General features: G+C 38.4%; 1 protein-coding gene across 1 annotated transcript in view; it reads left to right on the top strand.

Moving 5' to 3' along the window:
- LOC122813690 (zinc-binding protein A33-like) overlaps positions 1 to 24,654 on the top strand; it is a 274,249-nt gene that overhangs the window by 232,299 nt on the left and 17,296 nt on the right. Inside the window, exons 4-5 of the mRNA XM_044086146.1 lie at positions 3,665 to 3,687; positions 3,804 to 3,928. Of these exons, the coding sequence (XP_043942081.1) occupies positions 3,665 to 3,687; positions 3,804 to 3,928 (148 nt within the window). The remainder of the gene's footprint in view (positions 1 to 3,664; positions 3,688 to 3,803; positions 3,929 to 24,654) is intronic.

Here is a 24,654-nt window from a genome sequence, read left to right as displayed (position 1 = left end):
TTTTTTAAGCGATTGGTGATCTAATATAGACCCCCTGCTCCATGGCTCAACAAAGAAACCAATCAGCTCATTTTGAATAGAGACAAAGCTTGGAAGACATGGTATAAAGACAAAACACAATAAAAGTGGCAAATTTTTACACAACTTAGAAATTGATGTAAACAACAAGACAGACCAGAAAAAAATTGTATTTTTTCAGTCACTTCAAGGCAAACATCCCCTGAATCCCAAGCAATTCTGGGCAACCATAAAAACTCTAGTATACCCCAGTCAAACTGCCACTCCATTTCCTACAACAAACAACAATACATACTCCATAGCCATCCAATTCAACACACACTACATTCAAACTGGCCTCTCCTCTCTCCTAGAAATCTAATCAACTTTCCCATCTCTCTCTCTGTCCCCACCAACAATACTCAAAATTCCCCTCTCTTTTCTTTCCTCCAAATACCTACATCAGCTATCCAAACTTACCTTCAAAAACAGAAAACCACTGTACCAGCTGGTGACAAACTCCCACCCAAGTTCCTTAAGTTAGCTGCTGATATCCTGGCATACCCCATCTCACTGCTCATAGTGTGTACTCAGTTTTATGTGACTGCTGTATCTGGAAACAAAATCACATATTATACTACTATACAAAGGTAGATCAGCCACAGACCTTTCGAACTACTGCCCCATTGCAATTCTCTCCCCTCTGTCCAAAATCTTAGAAAGATGCATACACTTGTAACTCCTAACTCATGTCATAAACAACAAACTGCTCTCCACCACATATAATGTCTTTTGACAACAACATAACACAACAGCAGCGCTGCTTATTTTCTCAAAAACCATGAATACCAACGAAAACGGTGGTAACATAATATCTGCCCTCTTCCTGGATCTGTCAAAAGTATGTGATACAGTGTCCCACCCACTCCTAATCAGTGAATTATCTTCCCTATCACTATATTGTTCAGAACTATCTCTCCAAAAGACAACAGACTGTAAAATGTAATTACAACCTATTCCATCATCCCTTTTTCCACTGGTATATCACAAGGGTAAATTTTAGGCCTTGTACTTTTTCAATATTTTCACAAACAACCTGGACAAAGCCAGCAAACCTGCCACCGTAGTGTGTTATGCTGATAATACTGAACCCTTCCACTACTTAAGTAAGTGACTCAAGATGCCTTCATTTCCATATAATCATGGCTAAAGGCTCATCAGCGAAACCTAAATGCCAAATAAACAAAATTGATGCTCTTCACGTCCAGATTTCTTTCAGCAACCAGTACACGCTTTAATATTATCTTCTGCAAACATCACCACCATAGAAACTGTAACAAATTCCAAATTATTAGGAGTCATAATAGACACTAACCTAAAATTTTACCTCCATATCAAACAGGCGATCCAGAAAACTGATCAAAAACTGGGCTTCCCCTACACAAACAAACACTACCTCACAGACAAAAAAAATCCTTATTCTACCTTCTCCCTTTCCTTCTCTGTGCATCAACCATATTAACCAACATTCAAGCCACCCTACTAAATGAATTAGAGGCAGCTTTAACAAAATAGCCAGGTTTGCAGCAAATGCGTCCTACTGTACCCACTACTGCTCAACACTGCAGAAGCTCAGTTGGCTAGAACTACATAATCACCTTGCATTCACTCAGCTTCAGACTCCCCACAAAATAATACACAAACCATGCATATGCCCTTCTCTACAAAACATTCTCAAGCACTACTCCCTACCACATTGCCTTCATTCAGGTAATCAGGGGCTACTAATAACTTCCAAATCTCGTAATACAGCTGGAGCCATGCTATACTTATCCTGTGTCACCAGACAGTGGAACTCCCTGCCTATTCCACTAAAACATGGCTGCTATGCATTTATCTTTAAGCACAACGTAAAACAATACCTAGATTACTCCTGACCCTGTTCTTGTTCACACCTTGTTGACTCTTTCTCTCTCAGATTTCTAGACTACACCAACTCCTAACTTTCCATCATTCCTGCCTTATCCTGCAAATGTAAATAAATTCTGTCCGTATTTGTAACTGTATACTGTTTTCATTACTTCTTTGTAAATGAAATTCGTATATTGCTGTGGATTCACTTTAGAAGCTCGAAATACTGAAAGATCGCAATTCAGTATTTTGAGCCCATAAATTGAAATCCTGAGAACAGTAAAAGCTCAGAAGCACGAAATTCAAAACCTCGAATACCGGAGGTTTTGAATTTCATGCTTATGAGCTTTCGTTGTGGTTATGGATTCAGGTAAGTGTATTTGTGTGTGTGTGTGTGTGTGTGCGTGTGTGTGTGTGTGTGTGTGTGTGTGTGTGTGTGTGTGTGTGTGTGTGTGTGTGTGTGTGTGTGCGTGTGTGTGCGTGTGTGTGCGTGTGTGTGCGTGTGTGTTTGTGTGTCTGTGTCTGTGTTTTAAGGGGTTTGGGTAGGGGCTGTGGTGTGTGTCAGTGTGTTTTGTTGCTGTGATGTGTGTGTGCGAGGTGAATGTAGCTTGTGCGGTGGTGTTTTGTGTGTGTTTGTGTGTTGTGCGACCTTAGAATGATAATATTTAAGTAGGGGGCTATGGGGGGCTGGAGTGGGGCTTGCCCCCTTCTTTTATGTAGTAGAGAGCTTGTGTGTGTGTGTGTGTGCAGTAGAACCACGAAATTTAAAATCTCCGGTGTGCGAGATTTCTAATTTCGCGGTTCTGAGTGTTTGTGGTTTAAAAGATTCGACTTTATAGCTTTGAAATACTGAATTTCAATATTTCAGTATTTCGAGGATATAAAGTGAATCCATTGCTGTATATGTAAATGTAACCTGTTTATTATTGTGTAACACTCCTACAAAACAAATTATATTGTCCTCTGTCTTGATTGTACTATCCATTAGATAATTCTGAAACCCATTTCTGCAGTTAAGAAACTGATTCTTTTTTCTCTGTAAATTCTTTGTAATGGAGCTTTTCTCCCTGAGCCTCCACTGAAAATAAGCATGAGTGCCTGGTCAGACCATCCTGGTAAATGAAAGGCAACAAATAAATAAACTGTAATGATTTCTGTGTTTTGATCAGCATGAGACCAGGAATCTGCAAGATCAAGACCCAGATAATGGTGAAGTGGATGTGGTTAACCTTGCAGAAGGCCAAATGGCTGTTAATTTAAAATGTTTTATATATATATTCATAGTGCTGAAAACAATCCATCAGTTAGAACCAGTAAATAACAACAAAATATCTCACAATTAGAGCCTTAATGCACAGACATTTCAATTTGGTTTATCCACTATAATTGTTTGCTGCAGGCCTAGTTAGTTAGCAGCATTTAATGTAAGTTAAGGTTACATTTCACTCTTCATCATCCATATAAAATGTTTCAACATGTATATGTCACATTTTCTTCTGAAGGGCATTGCACAGATTGGTCATATTCTCTTATGACTCCTGTGTCACCATGGAAATGATGTTGGCTTGCTAATATCAAACTTACAAAACAAGGTAAGGGGATGGAGAGCGTGTCTACTGATAATGATGTGCTGTTAGCTGAAACTGTGATGTAATGGAGGAGATGTAATTTGCTCTGCTTACCTAGCAGTTATGTCACAATATGCTGCAGTAAATGTTTAGTCCATGTTACTTTTTTTCTCCTTTTTCTAATACAGGAAATCAAGGCATTCCTAGAAAGGTATGTAAAGAACATTTTATCAGGTTCTTAATATTATTGCACACACAGGTTTATGCTGCCTTGATTATTAGCAGCTGAGATGTGTTCTTTATTTTATTTCCTGGATTATTCCACAGTCTTTTAAAAGACCAGGAAGAAGGTGAAAGCCAAAGTGTTGTGGCGCACAATCTGAGTCTAGGGGTATACAAAGGCCCTCTGCAGTATGGTGTGTGGAAGGAGATGGAATCCATCCTTAATCCTAGTAAGTAAATCCATTTGTGCACAATTAGACTTCAACAAACTTTTTTTTCTGTAAAACCTGTTATAATCACTGTTCCTTCAGCTTTAGTTTTCATCTAATTGCCGAAATTTACAATGAAAATATTTTGCAAGCATTTGCCATTTGAAAAGCTATATATTCTGTATATCTTATTTTCAATGGCTTTCTTTTTATAATGTTGAGGTTTGTCATACAAAAAACAGAATACATATTCCTTAAAGACTGACTTTTGTCTGTTTGCAGTGATGAATAATTGTTGTATGTTAGTGATTGCCACAGCAATGAGGAGCTAGTCTGTTTTCTTTGCTGCATTTTTTCTGTTCCCCCAAGTTTTTTTTTTTTTAGTCTTTGGTCCTTAGCCTTGAGTTAAGGGTGCAGTATTTTGGGAACTGCCCAGGGTACCAGTTGAGCCAGCTTATAGCTCTGCTGCTTATCTTCTGTTAGTTTCCTTGTATCACTGACTTTCAGATCAGTCGACTTGTTTGTCTTTTTGCTCCATTTTAACTGCATCAATAGCCTGGACACTTCCCTTATTTTGTCAATTACTTCACCGCAGTTGTAAAATAATAGCACCTTTCCATTCCACAATACTTTTAGTGTAATAAGGAATTTTCACTGAAATTTTAGTCTTTTCTGCTTATGTTACCTCATCACATCAACAAAATGAGAATGGCTTTTTAAAGTCAACTTTGAATAATCTTGCTTCACAAACACTATTCCAGCCATATATCTCACCTGTACAGATGTTAGCAGAATGTCCAGATTTTTGCCTCATAGTTTTGGTCCATTTTTCATAAAGTTGTGGTTTTCTGGCAAATTAGTGACAAATCTTTAAAGACTGAAGTTAGAAAATAATGTCAGACATTTGAGTTTCAGACTTCATACCCTTCAGAAAATTAATGTTAATACAAAACCTGTTATTCTATCAACTTTCTAAGTTTGTAAGAGCGATATTTACAAATTGTCCCTATTTCCTTTGTCCCACTTTTATTTATGGCTTAGTCCAGAGGTTGAGAGGTATAATTCCAGCCATAATTAGTTTTCCATTTGGTTACCACAACTTCCTGGCTCCTTGGTATAACAGTGTAAAACACTGACCATGATCTAGAGACCCCAAGTTTGCATAATAACTCAATACATTTAAGACCTGAGTTGAGGGATGAATGGTTTATGCTACCTCACTAATTCTTGGGGGGAGGGGGTCTCATTCATGCTAACCTAGTCTAATGCAAGCAGAGGCTTGCATGATACCATTTGCTGCAAGTCTGATGAATGTGGGCCTGGTTATTTGAAGGCAGTTATCTTATTCCTCATAAGTGTATTCGTCATAAGTGTGTGGCTGAGAGTATAGGATGCCTTGAGCTGATGCAAGTGAACATGTCAGCACAAGGGTCAAGGTTAGGACAATGTGTACATGCAGTCATTGCCAGGATGCCAGCAAGTGGCACAAACAATAACCATGGCTAATTGTTTGATGCCCTGCTCTGCTCTCATCCTCACTGGGAAACACCTAGGATGAGGGAATGCATGAACTGGGTTCAGTTGGGAGGAGTATATGTTGTTTGTATGCATACTGGGAACCAACAACTAGGGACAAAATCAAATAGTCTCTATACCTCACCTTGCTGTTGAGCAGTGATGCATACTTCACTGTTGCAAGGACTCCTTTCCCTGTCCAAAACAGAGTACAGTTTCCTATTAAATGTTCCTACCTTATCTTCCAGTCTGGTGAATTGCCACATAATTTGATCAAGTCTTTTAACATTCCATATTCTCTTCTTACATCTCCTCCATTTATCACATAACTGGCTTCATCACTGCCTATCGACTGTGTAGATTGCCAGCATCCACAGTAGGAGCTACTTCTACATTTCTGTCTAATTATGTAAGTCAATTTGCATTGTATGCAGGCTGTTCGTTACCTCACGCAGATTCAGTTTTAAAACTTAATTGCCTTCTGTGACCTTCAAACATTAAGCATTGTGGTGACTTGAGTCTTACTCTTAAGCAAATTCCCTCTCAAAATATTCTGCTTCAAACACAGTCAGTATATTCTGTATTTCTTCATTCAGCAACATCTTTATCCTTATTTTCACTCAGCACCTCATTGAATTAACTATTTCAAATACCTTTACTAAGTGGTTTCTACTCTGTCAAATTCGGCATTCCATGTAGGCATCAACTTCAAGCACCACTGTGCATGTGCCACGACTGATAACTGTGAAACATTGTATCAATATACTAGCCACTAACACCCCAAATCTTTGAAAAATGTCTAGAAAATGTGGATAACTAGAAAAAGGCAAATTGTGTCCCAGTCTGTAAGAACCACTTAATAATTATTGGTCTGTGTCTGTTAATTACTTGTTAGAAATGCATACTGAGAGCAGATATTTTCTGCATAAGAGTGGTTGTGCAGGCTGTATATAACAGTGCTATACAAAGAGAACTGTTTCCTAATGAAGCAATGTTCCTTTTATAAACATTTTGGGAGGTATTTTAACTGAGTTTCGAGTTTATGTGGTCTGTTTGGATCTGACAGTGACTTGTGATAAATGATGGCATGCATTATTCTAACTAGATACAGTGAGATTATTTCCTGATTCATAAAATGCTATTTTTGAGTTAGACTGTAGACAGTACTTATGGACAGTGCAGTGTTTCAGAGGCTATTGCTTCTGCTTTAACAGTTCCAGAGCTCAAGCCTAATTTCTATTTAGTGTCTTTGCAGCATCTGTCTGTTATTACCATGTCTGTATGGGTTTCCTGTGGGTGACCAGGTAATCTCTCATATTACAAACATTTAGGCTGGCTAACTGTCTACTCTGAACTCTTACTTATATATATCTATAGTGACATCCTGACCTCATGTGCAAAATGGGAAAAGGAGTTGACCAAGGATGGATGGCTCTAGTACGTGTGTATGTGCTTATACATGTATTCCCTTGCAGTGGAGCACTAAACTTGCACCTTAGAGGCCTTCCAGAACTTTCCTATTATTCTGTGTTGACATTTTCTCTTTCCTTTGTAGTCACTGAGGATATTTTTGAAGAGAGCTGTTTTTTTGCATTGCTGTAAAACAGCATAGAGCTTATTAGATAGGCAAGGTAAATGCAGTGTGTATCAAGTCTTCTTTCCCCATTTTTAATATCGTTCTACAATATAAGCCCATACATTTACATGATGGCATCTCCATCCATGCACTCTGGGCAAAGATCGTCTAATAACACTTAATATCATTACCCTTCAGGTCTGTGGCCATCAAGAAATACCGACTCCTTAAAAGAGATATTGAGTGCTTTACCACCCATCCACATATCCATGTTTTCCTTAAATGAATTGAAGAAGCACATGTGTCTGAGGATTTTGTCCAAGAACCTAGGGATTATATGAGTCCTCAGACTTGTGTTGTTGCAATTAACACAAGTATTAATAAGTAAAGATATATAGATTTTAACATCTCATTTCATATTTGTGTTTTGTGTACAGTAAATGCTTTGACAATAAATGTATTTCTTTTGCACCTTTTTGTATAACACAAAATCTGAATATATGGAATTCTTCTTGTGAACTGTGAACAGACTGAGTTATTTTCAGCTGTCTTCTGGTAAAAATCCAAAACAAATGTTTATATTCCTGGACTAGCCACATATAAGTAGTATATTCATTTATTTATTTACTTACTTACTTCCCAGGATGGTACAACTGGGCCAGAAGTGTCAATTTTTAGTGGAGTCGCAGGGAGAAAAGCTTTACATATAAAACATTTTGCATACAATACAGAATTTACATTAATAAAGACATTTAGTACATATTATTTATTTATTTATTTATTGACATTTGTTAACTGGGCTTGTGGCCCATTTTGAGGGTACATAAAGGGAAGGAAGACTAGGTAGGGTCATGGCAAGGGCAGGTTCTGGAATTGAGAAAATAAGCTTTTAGTTAATTTTTAAAGTGTGAGGTGTGGGAGATTGAACGTAAGTCAAGAGGAAGTTTGTACCAAGCATGGGCAAGGGAGTGTTTGTAGATTGGTTTGCCTACTGACCTTTTTGGGTGGTAGATATCAAGTAATTGTTGGTTAGAAGTACGGAGGCTCCGGGATGGGATGTAGATGGAGACTAAGGAAGATAATGATGGACAGAAGGAGGGTTTATAAAGAATAGAGTGCAGCATATGAAATTGATAAGATAGCAGAAACTGGGGAAGTTCAAGCCATTGAAGAGAGTTTAAAGAACTGCAGTGGTGTGAGTTGTATGGGGAGTTAGTAATGAATCTGGCTATGTTATGGTAAGTCTGTTGCAGTTTGTTTAGAGTGGAGGCCTGGATATTGGTAAGAACTGGGTCGGCATATAAGAGGGAGGGGAGGAGGAGTGTCTGGCCCAGGGTAAGTCTAGATTCAGGGGTTAGGAATTTTTTGGTCCGATATAGCAGACCTAGTTTCTGGTTTGTTTTTTTTATACATTGGAGTATGTGTAGGTTGAACTTGAGTTCGTCATCGATAATGAGCCCTAGGAGTTTTGTGTGGGTGTCAGGTTGGATATTTGTATTGTTAGAAGATGTAATAAAAAAGGAGGTTTTGTGATGAGAAAGAGAACAGGGAAGGAAAAGTAGGAGTTTGGTCTTTTTGGGATTTAGGATCAATAGGTTGTGAGAGAGCCATTGTTCAGTGGATAGTAGGGCCTGTTGGGTCAGAGAGTGTAGTTCAGGAATGTTATTTGAGATGGATATAAATGTGGGGTTGTCGGCATACTGAACAAGGGAGGATTCTTTGCATGAGGTGTAAAGGTCATTGGTGAAGATGTTAAACAAAAGGGGCCCCAAGATGGAGCCTTGGGGAACACCAGTGGAGATGGGAAGGAAAGGTGAGGAGGATGAGAGCCATTTGACAGATTGCTCCCTGCCAGATAGGTAACTATTAAACCAGGCAAGTGCGGAGGGGGATAGGTGGAGATTTGCTAGTTTGGGCAGTAGTAGAGGATGAGAGACAGTATTGAAGGCTTTGGAGAGATCTAGGAAGAGACAGGAAATGAGTTTATTGTTGTCTAGGGCCTCTGCAATGATATGCGTGAAGGAGAGGAGGGCAGTGGTGGTGCTGTGGTGAGGGCGAAATCCATGTTGGGTAGGGGTAAGTAAGTGGTGTGTGAGGAGGTGATTGAGAAGATGTGAGTGAATGCATTTTTCTAATATCTTGGAGAGGGGGGACAGAATGGCAGTGGGTCGGTAGTTTGAGGGGTCAGTGGAGTTTCCACCTTTATGAAGAGGGATAGTGAAAAAAAGATTTCCAAAGGGTGGGGACAGGTGATTCCAGAATAGATCGATTAATTAGTATAGATACAGGATAGGCAACTGAGTCAGCAGCAAGTTTGAGAAATGTAGGATAGATTGTCAGTGGAAGGAGAGCAAGGTTTTAGTTTGAGTAGTAGAGATTTGATGTAAGTAATGGGAACTGGCTCAAAAGAAAACAAAGTTGTGTTAGTGGGACTTGTAGAGGTGGGTGTCGAAGTAGAGTTTGGCTTAGAGGTTACCAGACTATGGATTGAAGAGATAAAGTGTTTATTCAGGAGGGTAGCTGTTTCCTGAGAGGAAGACTTAGGGTATGGGGAGGGATTAGAGGGCATTCCAGGATAGAGGATGTTGTTAAGAGTTGACCAAAATTTTTGAGGATTGGATTTGTTGTTAAGTGGAGCAGAGCTATAGTATAACTTTTTGTCATTAGTTGGCACCATATACAATTGGTGAAAAAAAAAAGAAAAACAGTGCATATACTGTAAGTAAACATTCTCATATCAAAGATAGTATGCAAGCAATACAGAGTATATACATGAGAACATTCAATATGAGTAGTTTTCAGCTAGCAAAATTTATGTAAGACGCTTCATGCAGTAGGTGTAAAACAGATATAGAAATTAATTAGAGTTTAGTTACTTACAACTCCTAAAGTTGTTAAAAGTTTAATAGCGGAGTGATAGGCTATATGAGTAATGGTGTAGGAATCAACTAAAGTCAGTGGATATTGTTGCAGATATAAGTAGCTGTGTGATATTAAGGTAGGCTGCTTGAGTACCTGAATGTCTCGCATGGATCAAAAATAGGTCTATAACGGTTAGTAAGACAGGGCAGTAGACAGGGTGGAGAGGCAGAGTAAGTAAAAGGTGGATCTGAAAGGAGGATGCCAGAGAAGTGGAGTGGGTGGTGGGAATAGTCTTGATAGATGAAGTTAGGTTATATGAGATGTGGTGTTAACACATGTGCACAGCCAAGATGAGGAGAGCTGTTGTTTCAAAGATGTCTTGAAGAGAGTTACTGAGCAGGTGGATCTAAGTGTTGGGGGAAGAGAGTTCCAAAGTTTTGCAGTGGTAAGGAGTAAAGCATCTGGCCAGTCGAGAGTTTGGGCTTTTCTACATTTACAAGCAGTTGGTTGTTCGATCGGAGTGGTCAGGTAGGATGGTATATAGTAAGTATAGATGATAGAGCAGGGCAAATAGATGGTTTATGAATGAGTTTGTGAGCTGTGGTTAGTTGGATAAAGGTGAGATAGTTGGGGAGTTCAAGCCATTTTAGGTTGTGTAATGATAGGCAGTGGTGGAATGAATAGGAAGCATTAGTTAGAAACTTAGCAGTTTTGTTGTAGCATGAGTCTACTTTGGACTTTAGAGAGAACTGAATGTTGGTGAGGAGGGGGGCACCATATAAAAGAGAGGGTAATAGAAAGAAGATGCAAGGGAAAGTCAGGCTGATGGACTGAGTAAATGTTTGTGTCAGTAGAGAGTGCCAAGCTTTTGATGTGGTTTTTTGACATTGGACTGGATGTGTGGGTCATATGTGAGGTTTTCATCAATGATGACACCTAGGAGTTTTGTGCTAGGTACAATGTCAGTGGTGGCACCATTTAAGGATTGAATGGTGAAATCCTGTTTTTGTGGGGGGCACAGATTACTAGTTTAGTTTTATTGGGGTTCTAGGCAAGATGATTATTAGACATCCACATTTTGGTGGAATATACAAAGTAACAAGATTAAAACAATGGTGTTAACTGAGTTAGGGCATGCTTTCTAATGATGTTTGCATGACTATCAAATGAAAAGACCAAGGAAATGTTAATACCTAGAACTTTATATGAATATACCTCTTCACAAATTTGACTATCCATTTTATTTTATTTAATTTTATTTATTTTTTTTTTTTTAGGTTTGCCAAAGTACATTACCTAACATGTTGTGTGTCTAAATTGAAGACTGACTACTTTATCCCAATCAGAAAACCAATAACATATGGTTTTATTAATGTTTAATGTATCTTTCTCTGGGGTTACATTATTTTACAATCACTGGCATACTTGGTTTAGCAGCAATGTCTGTTAACTGGGCAAGTAGAAAGAACCAGGTTGAATAGAAAAGGCTCTAGAATGGAGCCCTGGGGTACACATGACACTGCTGGCATACATATATATATATATATATATATATATATATATATATATATATATATATATATATATATATTATATGAGACAGAGAGAGACTACTTTTGAACTCAAGCACATTGGGTCTTACCAGATAGTCAGTTTTAAATCCAGTTAATTAAGCAGAGATTGTATTTATACTTCTGTAGTATTTGAATTGAGTAATGCAAAAGACAATCAAATGCTTTGGCTAGATCCATATATAAGACCATAGAACATAGGCCCTGGTCAGTTGCTTTGCTAACTTCATCTTATAATTCCACCAAGATTTTAAAGAGAACTTACATGTAATAAAACTATGTTGGTATAAATTATGAGATCCAGAATGGTTTTTAAGATCTACAAAATATTCAGTAAGAATTTCTCATCGCATTTATAGTTCAAAGAGTTCACTCTTGCTTGGATTATAATTAGACCTTCACAACCTGTTACTTTTTTTGTGAATTGTTGAAATTATAGACTTTTCCCAGCAGTCAGGGCTAACAGGACTTATCAGAATTATGTTAAATATTTTGTTTAGATGGGGCATATTTCCATGGGAATTATTGATAGAGATATGCTGCAGTATTGTCAGGACCCATATATTTGCTAGAATATATCCTTTTTTTGTGAGGTGATCAGCAATCTTAATATGTCGTAGGGAAGATTGTTGAATCGGTTGGTACTGATAAATGTACTAACTGATTCTTAAAAGCATTAGACATCTTTTTAGAATCAGTAGTAAGTCCATTATTGAGAAAAATTGCTGATATTAAGTTCCTTTCTTTGGTACAATAATTGAAATATTTATAAAAGGGATTCAAATTTACTGTGCTATTTTCCAATTTTGTTTCAAAATTATTTTTTTTTCTTTGCAATTCTGCCTTTATTTTAATTTTTTAACTGCATTTTTGTTCCATGCAGTTCAATCCTTTTATATAAAAGTATCATTTATTTTTCCTATAAATTTCACATAAATTTGTTCCCCACCAAAAAGGAACATTTTGTGTTTTAACTTTAGGGACAGTAAAACAAAAATGTTATTTCCGTTGAGTTAGACAGAATGTTTTCAAGTTGGTGACATCCCACATTGACCTCTTTTTCAGCTTTAGCATCCCAGTTCTGTACTTTTAAATTTTCTAGAAGATTTGTATAATTAATTTTATTAAAGTTGAACTTTTCTTTGGGTGGGGTGCATTGATTTTGTCCAGTTGAATATTGAACATTATCAGGAAATGGTCTGTGTTAGCTAATGAGCTGACCAGCACATTTGTAACATGGTCAATATATTTGTCTGAATAAATTTCTGTATCATTTGTGTAAGATTAAGAAAAGAGACATGTCTAAAAGTTTCTTCTCAATGTTCCTGTAGGAGGAATAAAAATTGCACTTTATCTGGGGAACTTGTAATCACATATCAAAGTCATACTTTTATGAGTCATAATACTTTCCAAGTGAATAAGGTAGTCACAGTGAGTAGCTGTGCTCATGGTGAGTTTTATATAAGTACATATTATTCTAATACTGTCTCTCGTGAAAGTGTTTATAAGACCAGCAACATTTTTTTTGCTAAATGTTAACAGAAATAGTGTTGAGTGCTAGAGTGTACACACTAAAAGTAACACTCCCCCTCCATTCTTACATGACCTTATTATTTAACTTTGTTGAAATTGAGAAATAGATTTTTGAGAATTCCATGCTTCAGTAAAAACTGCTATTGGAATTTTATCTTGTAGAAGTATATATGCCAGTTTCTGACCATTGTTACAAATGCTACAGGCGTTACAGTAATAAACTGTTAGTGTTATTAAGTCAATGCTGCAGTACTTTGTGTAAGTGGGAAGTGTTTTAAGATATATTGAAATTTTGCTTCTAATGAAGGACCACTGGGGAAACTCCTATAGCACATGATAGGCCATCACAAATTGTGTCTTCCAGTAAGTCACAAGTCCTACAGAGTATAGTATATACATATAAGCTGCCTTAACCTTAAGTAAAAAACAGGATCCTATGTTGTCCATGTTGTCACTCATCTTAACAAATGACAATTTTTTTGTATATATTATATTTCTGGATTCTAAGATATCTAAAATATCAATATCATATCAGATGCATTTTTTTTTGATTCAGCTGAATAACTAGAACTCATTGTTTCCACAGACAGTGAGGACTTCAGGACTTCACACCTAAGGTATCTGCATTTGTGAGTGAATTTGGTATCTAATGAAGATTTAGTATCTAATGAATCCAAGATATGGTCTGTTTTTTTTGTTGTTTTTATAATTAAAATTGATGAAGGGATAGAGGGAGGATCTGATATGAGTATTTTTATGAAGTAACTGGGAGGTCAGACTAGTGTAAATCAATAGTTATTTTATATATATATATAATATATATATATATATATAATATATATATATATATATATATATATATAATATATATATATAATATATATAATATATATATATATATATATATATATATATATATATATATATATATATATATATATATATATATATATATATATATATATAATGTATGTCTTATTTATTTGACATTAGTTTTACTGGGGAGAGCCAACTGGGCTAGTAGTCCATTTTCAGCAGAGGCCTGGGGAGAAAAGCTCTACATTTAGACAATGCAACAGTATTTTCTTTATTTAGAAAAGGTCGGCAGATTAGGACTCCTAATGCCCTTCTTTTTAATTTCCTATGAGCAAAATGAAATGATTTTTCTGATGATTGAATGGGTTCATTGTGTGTTCATTCTGATGCAGCTTTTTAGCCTTACATATCTAAATTATATCCTGCCAAGGAAATAACAGCAGGCAGCTTCCAACACTTCAGGGCACCTTCCATGCACCCAAACTGTCAAGCTGCTTGAGATGAACTGACTAAAAGACAAGTTTGGGTGCAAAGACCTTCAAAGCTTTCCTGCAGTCAAAGAGTACCTCTTCAGAGGCTTTCAAGGATTGATAGTGAGCTTTGCTGAACAGATAAGTACCCTTTAGGAGAAATAACTTCCATTTTCTAAAAGTTATTGATGGCTTATTACTTTCCTGTTCAGAAAAGTTATTTTAAAGCTAGGAGTGCTGTGTTTTGATGAACTTTCTAATATTTTGGATAAAGGTGATATGATTGATATTGGGTGATAGTTGGTGAGCTCTAAAGAGTTGCCTCCTTTTTACAGTGGAATTATATATGATGGTTTACATGAGGTGGGGACTTTGCTTTCTGAGAGAGATCTGTTAATGAGAATAGAGACAGGATAGGCTATAGCTTCAGCTGAGATCTGAAGGAAGCCTGCTGGCAGCTTATCGGCTGATAGAGTGGTTCAGTTTAAGTTTATCAAGGAGTTTAGATATTGATTTGGTGGATACAGAGTGGAGGTGAAAACTGGGGCTATTGTTTTGTATAGTGAGGTGGGTTGGGTAGTTACTGGTGTGGGGCTGCTAATACTATTTTGAGCATTGGCAAGGGTCTGAACTGTTTTAGTAAAGAATTTGTTAAACTGAGTAGGAATGCTTTAATGGTTATTTGAAAGCACAATGGTTGGAGTCGTGGACTTTCTCGGATGCAGTATACCATTTATTGTGGCCCAGAATTTTTGTGGGTTGTGAGCATATTTTTCTTGCATGCTTGTATAGTAGCTGGATTTGTCTAGTTTGATTTGTTTTTTGGCTTTGTTACGGAGCTCTACATAGTTTTGTCTCAAAGTAGTGGTTTTGTTTTTCTGATATTGAATCCAGGCCTTGTCCCTTTCTTTCATTATAGTTTTAGTATCTTTTCTTTGCCATGGGGCATAGTTAGTTTTTATGCTAATGGTTCTAGGGGGTGCATGACGGTTTAAGATTTTTATGAAGGTTGTGTTAAAGTACTCAACGGCATCATCTAGAGGTAGATGTTTTTTTGGGGGGGTTTCCAGTTACAGCTTTTTAGAGTATTGATAAGATCAGTAGCTATAAAGTTTTTTTTGTTTCTAACTACTCTGAGGATAGGTTGTTTGAAGGGTTGGGCTCTGTTCCTAATTAGGTAGGTTGGATGATGGTCACTTAGGGTATCTGGAAGACAACCAGATTGCTGTGCAAGAGCGGGGTCAGATACCAGGATTCAGTCTAAGATGGACTGGCATTTGGAAGTTTTGTCAATTCGAGTGGGGGTGGTTATAGTTTGGGTAAACATGTGGAGGTTTATGAAGGCAGAGGGGTTATGGCTGGAGCAGTGAAGCCAATCAATATTGAAGTCTCCTAATAGTATGGTTTCATGTGGAAGGGAGTTGGAGGTCCAATTAAGCAGGCTTTCCATTACAGTGATGTTATTGCCTGGTGGTATATAGCCACCTGCAATAATTATATATTTGTTGGATCTTAATTTTAATTTGGCAAGGATTAGTTCCACATCTTTGAATTCATGGGTATTGTAATCTATTTGTTGTAAGGTGAGATGATTTTGGAATAATATTGCAACACCTCCATCATTTTTCTCTAATCTGTCTCTTCGGATAATGTTGTAACCCAGGGCAGTAATCTCATTATTGTGATGTTGTGGTTTGAGCCATGTTTCAGTTAACTCAGCGATATCTGGTTTGTATAGAGCTAGTAGGGCATGAATATCATGAATTTTGTTAAATATACTTCTTACGTTAATGTTTAAGAAGAGGAGAGCTGAGGTAGGTCTGTGGTATAGTGGGTTTAGCTGATTTAAATTTTGGGTCCTGGGCTGGAATGTATATCGCCACTGCAAGTGAGTTTATAGAGTAGGTGTAGATAGTTTGGTCAATTTGTGAATTATTTTAGTTTGTCTTTGAGAAGAGAGGGGGTTAGTTTTGATTTTCAGTTTAATGCGTGAGTAAGAGAAGGGTAGAGGGGAGGTAAGGTCACATGGCGGTATAGGGATGTTTTTTAGTTTGGTGCTGTTGGCTGTGGAATCAGTTTGCCAAGGGGATGGGGTGTGATTTTGAAGCTGAGTGTGGTAGGAGGACAGGATGGAAAGTAGGAGTAGGTTGAGGATTATTAATGGGTAGAATGATGTTTTTAGTAGTTGGGTTAGATATGTGTAACCCATGTTATCTAGTTTCAGAAAGAATGTGTTGCATGCAAGGGTACTATCTATGAATGAGTGAGATTGGTGTTGTGTTAAAGATCCAGTATTAGGTGTCTGTGGGAGTTTGTTGTCAAGAGGGGTAAGAGATTTGAAGTGATTGGTGGATGAGAGTGTAAGACTTGCTAACGGGAGTTGTCTGTAGCTACAAGCTGAAGTGATGTTAGGGACTTAGGAGCTATATAAGCATCAGGTAATGCTGGGTATACAGCTACAGGAAAGTGATGGAGAGTATGGCCAGTGCAAGAGCTATCGTTTTTATTTGTTAGGGACCTGCAGTATGGCCAAGAAGTATTGGTCAGGTAATTGGTATCCTCTAGTTAAGAGAGCGTAGCAGAGATAGTGAGTTATTAAATATGGGGGGAATACTTGCTACGTTATCTGTAATGATGTTCTTGACTATGGATAAGGTGAATGGGAATTATATATTGTCAATTTATTTGTACTACATTCAGATATGTGCATTTATTGCAGTTAAAATATTAATTATAGGTAATAGCTAATGGTTATAGGGTGGTGTATACAGAGAGGTGGTAGGGATTCTATGTTGGAGGCAGGAAGTAGGCTAGAGTGTTTGTGAGGAACATGAAGGGGACAAGTGTTTGGGTAGGAGGAAACAGGTGGTTAGGTATAAAGGAAATGATATGGGGGGGTGGGTGGGCGAACAGAGTGGGGCTGCACCCACAGCAATTGTAAGAAACAATCAGTACCTTAACATAAAACAAATTATCAACAGTGAAACGGATGAAAGGGGTGGGAGTGGGCTAAGAGGAAGAAGGTTTGCAGCTGTTGCCCCTGGCGTATGCACTCTAGCTGACTGTAACAGATTTTAACAAGACATAACAGTAGTCACAAAAGCTGGCACCTACACTACACAAGTGGCAACAACAAGGTTCCTGGAGTCAAACCTGGGGCTGCAGTCTATTTTTGGATGATTGCTGGTTAGTTTTCTTTTCTTTTATCTGGAGTGAGAGGATTCCTTGCTCACACAAGTGGGGGTGGGGAGAGACCCAAAGCGATCAGGTGCTCAATGGCTCTTAAAGTTACAAAGAAGACAAAAGGAAAGAATGTAAGACTGAAAGCAATAAAATAAGGACATCAGAATAAGCACAGACATCATTATCAGTCTCTGCCTTATCCTTTGAACTGCTCACTACACCAAGAGTGTTCACAAAGTGTCTCATTAGAATTGTAGCTCATTACAGACTACAGGGTATCTGTGTTTTTCCATATATAGGCAACTTGCTTATCTTTGCAGAGTCTTTTTCAAAATGTCAGGAGCCTCAGTCCTGGGTGAGAGATCTCTTCTACAAGCTGGGATTCCAAGAGAACATTCAAAAGTCTTACCTGACTCCCTCACATAGGATTGTGTTTAAGGGTTGTTATCTAGACACCTCAATTCAAAGAGCTTTTCTACTGCTGGAAAAAAAATCTTTTATCTAGATCTATTTCTGTGGTTTTCCACTCAGACTTTGGTCACTGTGAGAGAAAAAGCCTGGATTCTGAGTCTCATGATATTTATTATTCTCATGATATCAGTGGCAAGACTCCACATGAGAAAGATACAGTGCTGTCTGAAATTTCTTTTGTCGTAGTATCAAAAGCCTTTTTCTTTTCAGATCCCGGTACTGGGATTTGTCAAGAGACTTTTTTTGATGGAGACAACAGGTGTCCTTAAATCCAGATCTCCCCTTCTCCCTCCTAGCTCAAAAGCAGTCATTCATCACAAATGCTATGGATTTTGCATATGAGGTAATTTCAGGAGGGATAAAAGTGCATGGGGGTGTAGGACACACAAAAAAAAAAAAAAAACAAATGCAAGCATTTAAATGTCAGTGAAATGCTTGCCCCGATCAAGGCACTGAATTCTGATCAATCTTTGTTCCCTGGGATCTCTTCACGTGGTTACAGAAAATACCACAGTCATATGGTACATCAGCAAGCAATGGGGAACCAGGTTGTATCCCCTTTGCAGATAACCATGTTAGCTTGGGATATAACTTCACAACACAATTTCACTCTGCAGGCTTCCTATATTCCATCAGAGCAAAACTGTGTGGCAGACAAGCTGAGCAAGACCACAGCAGACCTCAAGAATGGAGACTAGATCAGGGAATCTTCCAAGATTTGATCCATGTGTGCAGAGTTCCTCAAGCAGACCTCGTTGTCTCCTTTCTGGACAATCAACTGGCACAGTTCTGTTCTAGAACCACATGCAAGGCCTGGATGATGGCTGCTATTGTTTTCTTTTCTTTCGACAGGAATGTTCCTGTATGCATTTCCATCCTGTCCACTAATATTCAGGTTACTTCTGAGGATTCAGAAAGAATCCCCCAATATAATTGTGACGACTCCCTTCTGACCCAGGCAATTGTGGTTCTCCCATCTTTTGAAAACCACCAGGGACAATTACCACAGGCTTCCTCACAGAATGGATCTACTCACATAACAACAGGAGTATTTGATACACCCCAACATCAATCACCTTTAGCTGATTGCCTGGATGATAAGGTCTTAATTCCTTCTAGGCAACTATTTTCTGAGCACATGCAGCAGGTACTAATGAAGGCAAGAAAGCCTGCTGCTAGAAAATCATACATTAGCAAATGGAAAAGGGTTTCTAATTGGTGCTAACAACATAACCAGCACCCATTTAAGACTGGTTGCTAGTATAGTATACTAGTCGCATAGTATTTGTGTGAGTCACTCTCCTATGGCCTTTCTTATTCCTCTATCAAGGTTCATTTATCAGCCACTTCAGCATGTCTGCTTATAGCTCCTCCTTTTTCAAGGCAGCCTCATGTCAAAATGTTCTTGAAAGGTGTTTTGCATAAGAAGCCTTCAAGTAGAATGGTGGCCCCTCCTTGCATCTTAATTTTGTGTTAGAGAAACTAACACTTGCACTATTTGAACCAGCTAATCTGGCTGACTTGAGGTTCTTAGCATGGAAAATAATTTATTGATTGCTCTGACCTCTGCAAGATGGGTATCTGAGTTGTGAGCTCTTACGGTGAATCAAACCTACCTCATTTCCCATAGGGACAAGATTTATTTGAGAACTATTTATTCTTTTATGCATAAAGTGGTATCTGAGTTTACTGTAAGTTAAGCTATCCATCTCCCCATTTTCTTTCATGAACCTTAAAAGGATAATCCATACCTTGGATGGCCACAGACAACTCTGGTACTATTTTGACAGAACATAATATTTCAGATCTTCAGATTAATTGTTAATTTCTTGTGAAGATAGGAAGGGACACCTTGTGTTAAAACAGACTATTTCCAAACAGATGTCTAAGGCTGTTGCCTTTGGTTATACTCACCATCACAAATTTGTTCCAGGCAGGGTCAAGGTCCACTCTACTAGGGCCTTGGATTTATCTATGGCTTTTTGGAAAGGGATGGATTCTACAAGTATTCTAGAAGCTGCTATTTCATCCTCTGTACATACTTTTACAAAACACTAATAGTTGTATTCATTCTCTAGATCTGGATCAATTTTTGCTAGGATAATTCTCCAGAGGCTCCTGGACCCTTCTGCTTCCTCCTCCCAAATATAGTTAGCTGTGGTAACGTACACGTATAGTTAAGGCTACTGCAGCAGTGATAAATATGAACATAGTAGAGTTGTGTACATTGAACTTACCATAACATAGACGTTCGAGTGATCACTGCAGTAGTAGCCACTCCCTACATCCCCTTGGTTTTTGGTATGTTTTTTATGCCAGGGTGTGAATATATATATATTTTTGTTATTCCTAACATTGCCCTGCCAGGCCTCAACCTCCCTCTTTCTGCTAACTTGTCTTTTAATCAGCTCATCTCAAACTTCTTGACAGTTTGGGTGCATGGATGGTGCCCTGAAGCTTTGGAAGGATATAACAAGTTCGCCTTGCACAACTACACTTTATTTCTTGGTTTTCTTCATGTGTTGTTATTAACACTCACTTTATTTAGAGTTATATGACATTCTGAATCATTAGGTACCGAGTCACCCATGTTTGTATTAAGGACTGTGCAGTGTAGGTAGTGATGGATATTGATAATATCAGAGGAAGAGTTATCAGATACTGTGTCATATACAACTTCTTTCCATGCTTTTATAAATGAGAATACAGTTAGGAGAATAGTGTCAAAATCACTTGCAGTGAATAATTACATATTTTTCATTTCACTCTCTAGAATTTGATATCTGATCTAATTATAGGTAATTTGAGCAGAGTAAGCTAGCTTAATGAAGTTATTTTGTTTTCAGGTAAGCCTCACAATTAGAACATGTTGATAGAAATGTATGTTTATTTAAAGAATCAAATGCAAATGTATTAAAATTGTCCATCTTTGAAATTTTAAAGATACACTCTCACTAAGTACACAGTTCAAATGAAAACTGAGGTACAAGAGTAGCAAAATGAAGCCAAATGCAAAATGCCCACACAAATGTGCACAGAAATTATGTTATTTAAAGCAAAATACCTACACAAGCATGCACAGAGATGGTGTTATTTCAATCAAAATACTCACACGTGTGCACAGAGATTGTGTTATTTAAAGTAAAATACCCACACAAGTGTGCACAGAGATGATGTTATTTAAAAACATACCTTTAAGGAGACCTAAAACTGGATAATTGTTAAAAAAAAATAATAATAAATAAAAGCTAGTCCACTAAACCATCAGGAAATGCGTAAAAACATCAAAGATTAAAGAAAAATGAAAAGTTGTCATATCAGAACCCTAAAAAGGGCATGAGGGATGACACAAAACAATATAAAACACCACTACTCTGCCTTTATGTCACCAGCATCCTTCTCATTATGATGCTTAATATACTAGAGACCGTCTCTGACTGGCCAACAAGTTATACAACATGTTAGTCCACTAAACCTCTAGACAATTCTTGAAAAATGACAAATGTAAAGGAAAAAAAAAAAACATGTCAGCCCTGTCCCTACCCGAACTGCAAAAGGTCACACAGGATACCTTTTTCTCTGTTGAAACTTGGTTATCCAATGCACAGTTAATACTCAACCCAAACAAAACTAAATTCCTCATCTTCCAACCCATCAAACATACTCAAAACAACTCTCACTTTAACATCACAGCAAAAGACAACACCACTATCCACCCAACAGTACAACCCAACACCCTAATAATGAGTGATTTCAACTACCCCACCATTAACTGGGAAAACTACTCATGTACCAACTCTTTTGCTCAACGTTTTCTGGAATTCATAAATTCCAACACCTTGGATCAACTTATTCACACCCCCACTAGGGGCAGCAATATCCTAGACCTGGTCACTACCAACATGGGCAACTGGTGTTCCACACCAGAAGTCAATTCCTCGTTGGTCAAATCCGACCACAAGCTAATCACCCTAGACATCCACATCCCGACTCTACCCCCAATTAGGGAAACCACCATAAAAAACTTCTCCAAAGTCAACTTCACACTTCTTAAGACAGAAGTGGCAAACTTCATGACACCCATGCAGACGGACAATAGAGGTATGACTGCTGAATCCTACATAAATACACTTTATAAGCACTTATACGAGTGCATGGATCATGCTATCCCTAATAGAATCAAGATGCTATCCTCCAAAAAAAGGAAGTCAATCTGGTGGTCCTCTGCCATAAACAAACTCTACAACAGAAGAAAGAAACTGTTGCAAAAAAGAGTAAAATCCCATGACTGGAGGAACTCCCTGGTCAACCTCAGTAAGAAGCTGAGATCCCTCATAAAATCCTCCAAAGCTAGTTACAAAAACAAAATTGCCACTGACTCTAAAGACAACCACAAAGCATTCTATAGCTATGTCAAGAATCTCAATGGCAACACTCAGATCTGCTCTGAGTTACAGCACAATAGCACTAAATATACAGAACCAACAGATATTGCCAACATCCTGGCAGATTGGTTCAGTACTAACTTTACCCCCCTCTCACCCCCTAGAGGACCCATCTCTATACTGGAAGAATCCACAGTTCCTGTAATCATGGCTGCACAGGTACAAAACGCACTCTCCAAAGCCAAGAACACATCATCCATGGGACCTGACAATATCCCAGGCTGCGTTCTACATGAACTACAGAATGTACTGGCACCCTACCTAAGTACCATGTTCAATCATAGCCTGACCTCAGGCTTTGTGCCCACTGAATGGCACACCGTGATGGTTATCGCACTCCACAAAGGGGGAGCCACAATGGACCCCAGGAACTACCACCCCATTAGCCTGATGAGCCTGGTCTGCAAGGCCATGGAACGTATTAACATGGAACTCCTAAACAAAGACATTGGTAATCTCCAAGCTCTGGACCCTACCCAGTTCGGATTTGTAAAAGGCAGATCATGTCTCCTAAACCTGATTGACTTCTTTGAAGCAGTCACCAAAGCTATAGATGAGCGTAAAATGGTTTACACATCTTATCTAGATCTAGCCAAGGCTTTCAACACCATCCCCCACTCTGGAATTATAGATAAGCTCACTAAACTAGGTATAAATCCCTATGTCACAAGATGGTTTGCCAACTGGCTCACGGACAGAACCCACACTGTGAAAGTAGCAGACTCCAAATCCGACTTCAGACCAGTGACAAGTGGAATACCACAGGGGTTCAGTCCTGGGTCCTCTCCTGTTTGATATCTACTTCTCTGAAGTACAGGCTAACACAGAAGGTCTCTGGCTAACAAAGTTTGCAGATGACTGTAAACTAGGAGCCATAATCGAAACTCCTAATGATGTGGACATACTACAAAAAGGCCTCACTGAGACAGATACCTGGTGTCAAAGCCATTGCCTGAAGCTCAGTGCCAAAAAGTGTATTGTCATCCCCTTTGGTAAAAACTCTGTACCCATGAACTACCACATAGCTGGTAGTCTACTTAATGCCGAAAATGTGATGAGACCTTGGGACACAGGTGGACAGTAGTTTCTCTTTTGATAATCACATCGCCACAGTGGTCAGGAAATCCTTCTAAGTGGCTCACCTCATCACAAAAGATTTCTCATCCAGAAAAAAAGAGGTCATTGTTCCCCTCTACTCATCACTCATTAGACCCATTATAGAGTACAATGCCCCTTTTGGTATGTACCTCACAAGACATCTACAACAACTGAAAAGGCCACAGAAATACCACACAAAGAAAATTACTGGCCTCAAACAGATGCCCTATGCAGACCGTCTCAAAAAACTCTAGCTTTACTCCGTCACATATCGCCTACTCAGAGGTGATCTCTGCCTAACATACAAAGCTATGTCAAACCCAGAGCTTTTGGACATGCTCCACTTAAAGAAATCCCAATCCCTCCAAGCTACATGCTCTAGGGACCTAACCCTTGTCACCACAATAAACAGAACATGCTGGAGGGATAGATTCCTGTCCCAGAGACTTCCCATACTCTGGAACAGACTACCTATCTATGTCAAACAGAGCTCCTCATTAGCACTCTTCAAGAAAAATCTTGATGATTGGATGGGAAATAGGAAATCACTTCTGTGGCTCTGCTCGACAGGGGCACAGGAAAATAATTTTCTTGGGTGGCAAAAGCCAGGGTACATTTTTGGCTAGGCTTATATAGGCCTTAGGGCCAATAGCCTAGTACCTACCAATGAACAGATCACACCAAATTACTAGGAGTTGAAATAGACAACAATCTCAAATTATCCAAGACCATAAAAAAAGTCCACAAAAAACTAGGAGCCTTATACAGAAATAAGCAACTCCTCACCAAAGCATCTAAGATTTCAGTTGCAAATTCGCACGTTATCTTCACCCTACTAAATGCCTCTTCAATATATACCAACCTAAGGCAATGTGATCTAAATAAACTCGAGACCTGCTACAACAAAATTGCCAAATTCACCACTAGGGCATCCTACCGCAGTGACCACTGTCTCTCACTTGCTGAACTAGGCTGGCTAGAACTCCCTCACCTCCTTCAATGTTATCAACTCGCACTTGCCCACGAACTAGTAAACCATCCTCCAAAGGTCCCATCCCTCCAGAACCTACTCCAACCCTATCTCACCACCAGACCACTACGATCCAGCAACAAAAATCAATTACAGGTTACTAGAGCCAATAACGCTGCTGGAGAAGCACTATTCTCCAGCTCTATAGCCAAATTATGGAACACCCTCCCCCCACAA

The sequence above is a fragment of the Protopterus annectens genome, chromosome 10.part0 (assembly GCF_019279795.1).
Source record: "Protopterus annectens isolate FY-2018-M chromosome 10.part0, PAN1.0, whole genome shotgun sequence".
NCBI lineage: Eukaryota > Metazoa > Chordata > Ceratodontiformes > Protopteridae > Protopterus > Protopterus annectens.
The sequence above is the reverse complement of the archived record's forward strand: the minus strand, read 5'-3'. Positions and strand labels throughout refer to the sequence as shown.